We start from the raw sequence: 11,463 nt of genomic DNA on the forward strand, positions 1-11,463 counted from the left end.
GTAATCTGAACTCCTCATCCATGATTTTGACATGAAGTTGGCTATTTAAATAACGCTTTTCTCTTGTGCCATAGTGAGTAATTTTTTGGGGATAGAAATTTTTGTGATCAATTATCAGACTTATTTCTGCACCACCGATTTGTTTTCCCGATTCATTTTTACCCCTCTGGTTACTAGGTGACTTTCCACAAGAAAGTCGATTTCTTATCCTCCTTACCCTTTGGTTTGTGACACCATGGATGCTTAAGAAAGCTTTCTTGCATACCTCTGATTGTCCAGTGCTGGAATTAATAAAATACTGAAAATTGTTGCATCTTGGTTTGCAGTTTCCTCCTTCTGGTACTCCTCTTCGTCTTCTGAAAATATTATCTACAGTAATCAGCCCTTGGAGATAAGAATCTTGTGCGTCCTTTGATGTCATGTTGTAGAAAAGTGAAAATACTTCATTTATTTCCCCTTCAGGAATTCTTCCACAGCAGTTTCTACGACATCTACAAAATTACACAGATATTTCAGTCACGCAATAAATCATTAGTTTACTAATTTACTGACGTATAACCTCCCGTATTAGAACATTACTTACTTGCAGTCCACACCAATGCTTTTCTTTGAAACTAACTTTCCACTGTACTTTTTGTGCTCTAAACCTTTAATTCGCGACCTTTTTCTGATTTCATGCTGATACTCAACATTCTTTACACCTTTTTTCCTCTTTCTACTTTCACCACCATCATGTACATCTATATCTTCCCTGTTCAACATTGCTGTGCTTCACAAAGAAAAACCGTGCGACACAGAGATGATATTACACAACAGGCTAGCCAACGTTGGCTGCAGAAATAGCACTAGTCCTGGACAAGTGTTCTTTCTCCTCTCACTCATAACGTCGGGATCTTGTTTGTCCCATTAAGAATGATGGACAAATTTTGTTTCGGCATTCATTCGATAGAGGGAGCGCCATAACATGGAAATCAGTTCCTAACTCAATTTAATCAAAAAGTGGACAAGTGTTGTTTCTACAATCAGCGATTCAAATGTGTCTGAACACACAGTGGCACCGAGCACTCCTAACGATATGCCTCTGCAGCGGACGCCCCATGCATGTGCGAATGTTAACACGACGACATCGGCAGCTACGACTGAAATGGGCACGTGACCATAGGCACTGGACGTTGGCGTAGTGGCAGAGCGTTGCATGGTCTGATGAACCCCGATACCTTCTTAATCATGCCGATAGAAGGGCGCGAATCCGTTGTCTTCCAGGGGAACATCTCCTTGACGCATATACTGCAAGACTGAGATAAGCTGGCGGGGGCTCCATTATGGTCTGGAGAACATTGACGTGGGCATCCATGCGTCCAGTGGAGCTCGTGCAAGGCACCACAACGGCCAAGGAGTATCGTACACTGGTCGCAGTACCTCTTCATGACGATCATCTTCCCCGACAGCAGTGCCGTTTTTCAACAAGATAATGCGCCATGTCAGAAGGGCAGGAGAGCGATGGAGTGGTTCGAGGAACACAGCGGCAAGTTACAATCTACGTGCTGGCTGCTGCAACTCGCCAGATCTGAACCAGATTGAGCACATCCGGGATATTACTGAACGTGGCCTCAGAGCTTACTGCCCTCGGAATTTACGAGAATTAAGTGACTTGTGTGTGCAGATGTGGTGCCAACTCGCTCCAGCGCCCTACCAAGGCCTCACTGCTTCCATGCCATGACGGGTCGCCGCTGTTATCCGGACATACCGGCTGTTATGTAGGTGGTCATATGTTCTGGCTGCTCAGTGTACTATTGTATCTCAAAAGTACAGTTTGTTAATTAGTGCATCAGGTGATGCTCTGCTAGTCAATGACAGCTGTAAATTATCCATTACTCCTGTGGCAAAGAAGTTTGTCAAAGTTAAGTAACTCTCATGAACATCAACAAAAGCAAAATGAGGATAATGGAATGTAGTCGAATTAAGTCGGGTGATGCTGAGGGAATTAGATTAGGAAATGAGACACTTAAAGTAGTAAAGGAGTCTTGCTATTTGCGGAGCAAAATAACAGATGATGGTCGAAGTAGAGAGGATACAAAATGTAGACTGGCAATGGCAAGGAAAGCGTTTCTGAAGAAGAGAAATTTGTTAACATCGAGTATAGACTTAAGTGTCAGGAAGTCGTTTCTGGAAGTATTTATATGGAGTGTAGCCATGTATGGAAGTGAAATATGGACGATAAATAGTTTGGACAAGAAGAGAATAGAAGATTTCAAAATGTGGTGCTGCAGAAGAATGCTGACGATTAGATGGTAGATCACAAAACAAATAAGGAGGTACTGAATAGAATTGGAGAGAAAAATTTATGGCACAACTAGACTAGAAGATTGTATCGGTTGGTAGGACATATTCTGAGGCATCAAGGGGTCACAAATTTAGCATTGGAGGGCAACGTGGAGGGTAAAAATCGTAGAGAGAGACCAAGAGATGAATACACTAAACAGATTCAGAAGGGTGCAGGTTGCATTAAGTACTGGGAGATGAAGAAGCTTGCACAGTATAGGGTAGCATGGAGAGCTATATCAAACCAGTCTCAGGACTGAAGACCATAACAACAACAAGTAAATCTCCTATTCGTTAACGTAATAAAATGAAATAATGATCCTTGAGATACAGTTCTTATGTACCACCTCGTTCAGCAATTAAGCGACCCCCAGTTATGGCCAGACGACAATAATTTAGCCTGGTCACAACAGACCACGTAAAACAAATAGTAGAAAAAGCAGAGGCCAGCCTGAGACTCTTGGGAAGAATATCAAGGAAATGTAATTGTTTCACGAGTGTAGTGGCTTACGAAACACCTGTTCCGCCGCTTCTTAAGTGCTGCTCATCAGTCTGGGCACCTTACCTGGTTCGATTAATAGAAGAGACACACAAGATCCAACTAAGAGCGGCGCGTTTTGTCAGTGGGTCGTTTGGTCGGCTCGGGAGCGTACTGAGGTGATCATCAAACTCCAGTGACAGCCACTGCAAGATAAGCGTTGTGGGTGATAGAGAGGTGTACCATTAGAGAGCATGTTCCGAAAAAAGCCAGGTAACACGTTACTTCCTCCCATATACTAGGCTGCGAGATAAGTAATGAGAATAGTAACACGGCGAGCGGTCTGGCAACGCTGTGCTGATCTACTTTTGCATGCCAGTCCGAGTTTCAGCTCCGCACAGCGATCACGTGATTTTGAGAGTGTCATCGGTGAAGTTAGGAGTTACAAAAGCGGAACGGGGAAATTTAGAACAACGTTAAACTTTGTCTTAAACATGCGGAATCCGCGAGCGTGAGTTTCGAAAACTTGAAAGAGGCCAATGGGGAGCATTCATTATCAAGAAAACAAGTTTTTCGCCGGCAGAAATCATTTTTGGAAGGCGGAGCAAACATTCAACAGAACCACGCTTAGGAAGACCTTCAACTCCAAAAACCGACGGAAACGTCGAACGTCTGTGTTTGCTCTTGCAAGATTGTGCCTCCAGAAGACACTGTCAACAGCCGGCCGTAGGAGCCGAGCGGTTCTAAGCGTTACAGTCCGGAACCGCGCTGCTGCTACGGTCGCAGGTTCGAAGCCTGCCTCAGGCATGGATGTGTGTGATGTCCTTAGGTTAGTTAGGTTTAAGTAGTTCTAAGTCTAGGGAACTGATGACCTCAGATGTTTAGTCCGATAGTGTTCAGAGCCATTTGAACACTGTTTTACAACGGCGTCCTTGAAAGGCTCAGGAAAAGGGTGAATCGAGTGAGACCGGACATTGCAGACATCATCACAATGCCCCATGTCACACGGCTACTTCCATCACCGAATTTTTTAGCTCGCAACGCATTCCTGTAGTTCAACGGGATCTGAGTTCTTGTGACATTTTTCTTATCCCGAAATTGAAAACTATCTCAAAAGTACTTAATTTTGGGTCTCTGAAAAACATTCAAAAGAATGTGACCAATATGTTAAAGGCCCTACGAGTTGAAGCCCTTCAGCACTGCTACCAAGACACGGATATGGCTGCCGAGGTGAACTACTTTGTAGGGGACAGTAGAGGAAAGGTGCCTAATATGAGACACACTTTTGTAAACTCATTTGAAAGACCTAAGAGTAACGGCAATTGTATTTTTTATGATGGTAATAATATCTTACATTATTTAATTTTATCATACAATTATCGTATTTGCAATAATAAATAATCTTTCAGAGTAGTTATTAGATCTTCACAAACAAGGCATTTCGTAGAAATGAGATGAAGGTTTCCTAATATGAGACAGTAATAATATTTTGCTTTAGTTATTTTATTACAGAATAATGATATATGAATATACAGTTTTTACATGTTCATTCATTTCTGTTATCCTTCACTCATTTCACACTACTTAGGTTTATATTTACGACTTCCGGGGCAAACAAAATTGTCTTCTGTGACACTGCAATCTTCACGAACCCAGCGATAACATTTCGTGCACTGTGCCCATTTCTCCCCGTGTTTGCCTTCAGAAAAGCGCACAGTACAGAACAGACACTTTGCGTCATCGTCACCACTGCTGTCTGAATCCCCACTGTCATCAAGATGGACATGCGATGCCGAGTCACTAGACGATTCTTCTGCTTTAGGTCTACCATTTAAAGATTTTCCACTCTTCTCCCCAAACAAATTTCTGGCTGCTTTCTTAGCTTCAACCTTGATTTATTCTGTTTAGATTCTTGCAATTGCTTCACGTAAGGAGTTGAAGTTAGTAGCGCAGCAGAGCACGAACGCGATGTTTGACCATTTGACTATCTCCAGGTGGTTTTGTGATGTTTGGGAGAGGTCTGATGTCTGCGGGGCTGACAGTTTGACCATCACCATCAGTAGTTTCATTTTCGTTTTAGGCATCTCTTTCTTGAAGAGCGTCAGCATGGCGATGAATTGAAAATTCATGTTCCCTAAAGATGTATCTGTTGCGTGCGATGAGACCTGTTTTTCTGAAACAGTTTCGTCGACATTGGAGACTCGATGCGGATTATGGTTGACTTTAGATAGCATAGATTCGTAAATATCAAAAAAATCTCCCCACATTTTCTGGAGTGAATGCTTTCACTCTTGCTGCTGCAAGACCCTGAGTAGTTGTCATTGATAAAATGGGATGTCTTAAGGAAAGCTCGGAGCCATTTGTTTACTGCTGAAGCCTTTTCTGGATTGAAGGGATTCTTCAGCCTATTCCTGACAGATAACTGGAAGGCCATGCTTTGTATGTCTTTACATTTAAGAGCATAAAATCGCTCTTCCATTGTAAGGCAGTATTTCACTAGTTCATCTTCCAGTAAAGATGAGAGAACAGGCCTTCTGCCAAGATTAACACCAACCAGCTCCTCGGGTGTATGAGTTTTATCCTTCACTTACCTTTCCAAACTACATTTTGGTACAGCAAAAACTTCTGAGGCTTTGAAGTACTCCATCTCGCCGTTTCTCACGCATGTAATGGCACGAAACATGGCGTCTATATTCCACGTTTTCCTTTTAGGTGTCAATGCCATCTGTAAAGAATAAATAACCTGACATACTTCTTAAAGGACTTCAACGTCTATGATTTTATTTGTTAGACAATTTTTTATAAGTACTGTGAACGGAGTACTTTGAATTTGGAGTAATATTGATCAACTTCTGAGTAAAATACTACCTTGAAAGAAAGTTCCAGAAAACATTCCAATTTCTGAACATAAGACTAGTCAAAGTAATCCCTGTTGATGATAATTTAATCGAATTAAAATAAACGTAGTTGCCAAAATTTTACAACAATAAATGATAAAATATTGTTATCTCGTGATAGTATTGCGTAAATTACATACAACAAATCGTGAGAACGAATTCTCCCAATATGCGATAGGTATCGTAATATGCGACACTGTCGCGTATTTGGATCCCCATACTATCGCATATCAGGAATTTCGCCATCTTACGCAAAGAATCATGCACTTGCTAACAACGTTCGCTGGAAAATGAACCCAATTGTCAATAATTACAGGTAATACCGTCACAAATAACAACAGTGCAGTAATATCCACTCAGCTTTAAGCTGAAATATTGTCTTAACACCGATGTCGCAAAAACTCCAAACACAAGAAATTTTGTATCAACCTCTACGTACTGTGTCCGGCTCAACTACGGCGTCCTACTCGCTGTGTCGTCGTCTGGCACGCAATAGACGTGTTTAAGAAACTCTCTACCTGAGTGCAACCCCTAACATGAGCACAGTTGGGGTGTCTCATATTAGGTAACTATCGCATAATAGGCACCTTTCCTTTACTGTTGTTTGAAAAAAAAAAAAAAACTTCGTTAGATAAAAACGTCTCGCCAAATGATCATAACGAGAAAATACTAGAAATTAGAGCTAATAGGGAGGTTTACTGACAATAATTCTTTCTAAACGTCATTCGCTAATGGAACAGGTGAGACGGAAACATAGTACCTGAACTATACCCCGCTACACTATTTAATGTGACTTGTGCAGTATGTATATGGCTACAGCAAACATCTTGTCTCGTATTTAGGAGAACAGTAGTATGAAGTAGTCTCCACCGTGCACCATTCTTGTTTAGACGTAGATCGAGTCTTTGTCATATTTATTGCGGCTGGGGTTCCGTTCGTCCGTCCTCAGTCACTGTCTCGAAGTCCATCTGCCCCACTGCTCGTGGCGAGTAAGCGGGAGGCGTGGCCTGCTTGTGGCGCGCCGGTGAGCGTACAGCAGTAGCGGAGCCGGCGCGGCTGGGGCGACTCCGCTTCCCCCCCTGGCAGCGGTGGGCGGGGCGTAGCCGGCGGCGCGGCGCGCGAGGCGAGGCGGGCGCCGCGGCTCAGACGCGATGAGCCTGCCGGGCGGCATGGACGTGTCGACGGCGTTGCACCACCACGCGGCCGTGCTGGGCGCGCTGCCGCCGGCCGCCTTCTTCCTGCGCGCGTCGGAGCGCTACCAGCGCACGCCCAAGTGCGCGCGCTGCCGCAACCACGGCGTCGTGTCGGCGCTCAAGGGCCACAAGCGCTACTGCCGGTGGCGCGACTGCGTGTGCGCCAAGTGCACGCTCATCGCCGAGCGGCAGCGCGTCATGGCGGCGCAGGTGGCGCTGCGGCGGCAGCAGGCGCAGGAGGAGAGCGAGGCTCGCGAGCTGGGGCTGCTCTACTCCACGGCCTCCGGTGCCCCCGGGGGCGGAGCCGGCTCCCAGCCGCCGCCCGCGCTGCCGCCCCCGCAGCTAAGCCTGCCGCCGGCCTTCCCCGACCAGCCGCACCCCCACCCGCTCGCGCACCACCAGCACCAGCTGCACGCCGACGCCGGCAGCGCCTCGCCGCCCCCGCACCACGGTGAGTCCGCCGGCGTGCTGTCGCCAGTCGCTACTGTCACGGTCGTCAGACACCCTGCTCTAGCGCCACGCCAGTAGATGCAAGTGTCACTACTGTGACGCCCGCCAAACGCCAGGTGGTCAGGCATCCTCGTCTGCGCTGGCGCCACGCCACTGTAGCGGCTGAAAAACGTCAAAGCATCCTTTGAAACATTCGACGTTCGCGCGTCGCGCTAGCGCCACGCCAGTAGCCACGAATGTCGCTCCGCCCTGTTGCGCAAGCGCGCTCCCCACTGTCACACTCGGCAATAGTCGGCGCTTGCTACTGGGAGAGGCGGCGCCTCTACTGCTATATGCATTCATTCCATTCTTGGCTCATGTCGCCGTTACAATGAAATCGAGTATCACGCGCATCAACATGCACTTTTCCATTGTTATTATTTCGGTCATAAGTCTTACAAGTGGCTTGTGCAAGCTTATTGACACACGACGTCCAATCAAATAGAAACTATACCATCTGTAAACAGCGTCTGCTCTTTGGCTCGCCCTGAAAGACAGGAAGGGTGCAGGAAAATATACTACCTTGAGCAGCACTCGTCACGTAGGTGACATATCTGATCGCCGAAATATTCTGCCCGCTGAACACTATGAACCGGCAGTACACCCCTGGACTGTTCAATCAATTAATAATAAAATAAAATAAAGACTCCCGTTGCTTTCATAATGTTAAGCAGCACATTATTTAAGTTAAATCGGTGTTTACTGTTAATCGATAAGTCATCGATGAGTGAAAGCCTCACATACAGTTCCCACTCAAAATATCTAGTAATCGAATAATGAAGCAGTGCAGTGCAGTAAAATAGCGCATACGCGAGGGACGTCTATGCGGATTCTCTTTTCAAAGGATTAAATCAATTCAAACACGCGCAATATGGAAATCTGACATCTCAATACTTTCACTAGCCAAAAGCACGAAACATTGTTAGTCATTCTAAGTACTCGCTTCGAAATCATTAGGTGTATCAAGAGCATCAGGTAACAAGAACTGTTGCAAATATGGTCTCAATTCACTGCTGGCAAAGTACACACTTGCCTTCGAAATCCATCACTAGAATTGCCAGTAGAACATTCTAAGACCTGCACAGGTGGACAAAGTTAAAGTGTAAACCCGAGCTCAGCTGCAACTGCGCTGCATAATGGAAAGCTAAAGTGTTAAGTAGCACCAACCAGCGTCTATCTCCAAAATGTTCTCCACCCACTAGCAGCTCGCAACTCATCAGAATGGCTGTCCGCCTAGGAGTGTCGGAAGAATATCAGAAAGCCCCGCTACCTGCATTCATTTCATGCTCGCCTCATGACGCTGTTACATTAAATCGTGCTCCTCTTACATAAATTGATACTGCTCTTTTATTCTTATTCGGGTCATCAGTGTTCTAACCTGAAGCGCGCCACGACTTCACCTGTCTCAAACTCTTTATTTAATTGAAGCACTTACATTCATTGTCCTCAATTGTTTCTTCTACGTCTTCTAACCTATCCACTCTTCCAATATTTTCCCTCTACAGCTGCTACTAGTACCTCTTGTATCTTGGCACGTGTCCTGTCACCCTGTTCGTTCTTGTAGTCAGTGTTTCCCTCACCGACTCTACGAATTACGAAGGACCTCTTCATCCTTCTGTAACACCACACCTCATGCGTTTCGATTCTCTTGTTTTCCACTTTTCCCATAGTCTATGATTAACCTCCACACAATGCTGTGCTCCAGAGGCACATTATTTTTTTCCTCAAATTTTGGCCTGTATTTGTTAGCAGTAGAGTTGTTCTAACGAGTATGATCTTTTTTTGTATTACAGCACCCTCTAATATCCTGTTTCCTTCGTCCATCATGCGTGTTCCTTCACTTAATCTACTATGTGATCCTTAATTTGGTGTTAACTTTTATCACCAGTGTAATGCCTGTTCCTTCTCGTTACTTTCATAACTCTATGGCTTAGTCTCAACTTACATTCTGTTCTCATTAGAAAGTTCATTCCGTTAATTACGTCCTGTAATTCATTCGCACGTTTACTAAGGATTGCAATGTCATTACAAACGGAGCGCGCACCCGGATATCAGAAGATTAGCGAACGAAATCGGCCGTGTCATTTTTAAAGTAACCATCCCTTGCGTGTTAGGCAAGTGGTAAATCCGTAAACCCGGAGGGGGAATTGAGTGCCACGCCTACCAAATGCGAGTTCGATGTCTAGACTCTAGATTACTTCACCACTTCTTCTGATTCAAACAGTTACTATCACGATGTACTACCCACAGCTTAAACATACCATCTTTGAATGGTGTGTGTAAGGAACAAACATTGCCTGTCATTGCTTAGACAACGTAGTATACAACTATTCACGTAATAACTTATATCTAAAAGAAAACACACTAAATACACATGTAAGTACAAAGTACTTTCTATCCTTTACCTAAAAAGTGGTAATGAAGCTGCTAGTTGTACGTAAAAAGACGTCGATTTTAAGGCTTGTCAAGATTTGGCGCCTTCAGTTGTTGGCTATTAATTGACTCATTGAATGCATTCCATAAAAACGCTCGCGGGGATACGAGCGATGCTGTTTATCACGCACATACGAATAAATCTCTTGCTGTATTTCTCACAATGTATTTATTCAGTTACATTCAGGACGACGCTTTGACGAATTGTATGCGTAACTTACGTACAGGTATATTCCAAATTTTATATTCAATTTTCAAATTGAATATTATGCGCTATACTGAAATATAAGCTGCGTAATGAACAGTTTAAGTTACAATACGCCAGTAATGACAAACAGTGTTTGCTCTTCTCGTATGCGGTCTAAAAATCATATATTAAATCGGTAGTATCAATGGACAATATATCGTGGATGAGAGTGTGCAAGGCAGTCATTCCTACTCATTTGAAATGTCTGTTGCAAAATTAGTGGTTGATTACACTGTATTTAAAGTAAATATAATGCTGAATTTTAAATAAATTTTAAACTAGTTAGTTATTATCTCAGTTATTTCTTGCCTTTAATGCGCTTCGCGGAGCTTTTTAACTATATCGTTTAAAATGGAGGGAGACTGGGTACAGAGTTCGACGCTCTGTTAGGGAGGCATGGTGGAAGGAAACGGTCGTGACCTATTCAAGAAACAATCTCGGCATTCGCTTGAAATCATTTAGAGAACCTTCAGAAAACGCAATTTATAATGTTCCCCTCTTGCGCGAGTCCAGGGCATTAACGCACGACCCAGCTTTTTCGTTTCTATCGCGGCGTTCCCCATAGGAATGGAAATTTGTCCGTTTAGGATGTTTCACAGTCTTCCGCATCTTACCGTAACGTGCTGTGCAGACTTCATGCGCCAGAGAAATTACCAACTAACGAAGTTGTCACCAAACTCTACCCAAAATGTTTGCGCAACTAAATTCATTATTCTGAAAGGAAAGGTTTTAGCGATTCTGAACCTTTACTTCCAGTGTGAATATGAATAACACTGATAGTTCTCCCTCTATGACATCGTGTTTTACACAGCTGACGCCAATAAATAGATATTAAGAACTATTTTCTCGTTACATGCACAGTTCGATTTGTGCTGTAAGTATTTAATGCAAACGCTTCAATGAATACCATGTGCTACGTGCTACAGTTGTCCTCGAAAATGCATCACCAGTTAACACAAGCATTCTTGAATGTTCTTTCGATCTTACACGTTCGGCGTTCTCTTTTTACGTTGTGTTACTGTAATAACATTACTGTAATAACATGTTTGGATCTATCGCAGAGCGTGCATGGAGCATATACAGAGTTAACGTGCGATAAATCGTAGTTTGCAGTACTTTCCTTTCCGTACTCCGAGGAATAGAGCGGTCAGTTTTAGATCCGGCCCACTACAGAGTCATCGTTCTTTTCAGACATTTTTTCTTGTCTTGTTTATACTTTTCATTCTCTAGGCAAAGCGAGACACTGTTCTAAATATTTTTATGGTACATGAAAACGATCTAAACCGGCATTTAATAAAGATCACCTGTTGGCAGTTTTAGAATAAGAGCATTCAAACACACACACACACACACACACACACACACACACACACATACACACATACACTTAAGAGTTATGAGTTA

At 43.8% G+C, this 11,463-nt stretch overlaps 1 protein-coding gene across 1 annotated transcript; it reads left to right on the forward strand.

Annotated features, from left to right (window-relative positions):
* The first annotated feature begins 6,848 nt into the window (after nt 1–6,848).
* Nucleotides 6,849–7,418, forward strand: LOC126484665 (doublesex- and mab-3-related transcription factor A2-like). The gene has a single exon (XM_050108257.1). The coding sequence runs from the start codon at nt 6,849–6,851 to the stop codon at nt 7,416–7,418; it is 570 nt and encodes a 189-aa protein (XP_049964214.1).
* Nucleotides 7,419–11,463: the final 4,045 nt, after the last annotated feature.

Source organism: Schistocerca serialis, chromosome 6, assembly GCF_023864345.2.
Source record: "Schistocerca serialis cubense isolate TAMUIC-IGC-003099 chromosome 6, iqSchSeri2.2, whole genome shotgun sequence".
NCBI classification, from domain to species: Eukaryota; Metazoa; Arthropoda; class Insecta; order Orthoptera; family Acrididae; genus Schistocerca; species Schistocerca serialis.

Bases quoted from the DNA above. Each gene is read 5' to 3' on its own strand.
- LOC126484665 (XM_050108257.1), top strand. From the start codon at position 6,849: ATGAGCCTGCCGGGCGGCATGGACGTGTCGACGGCGTTGCACCACCAC.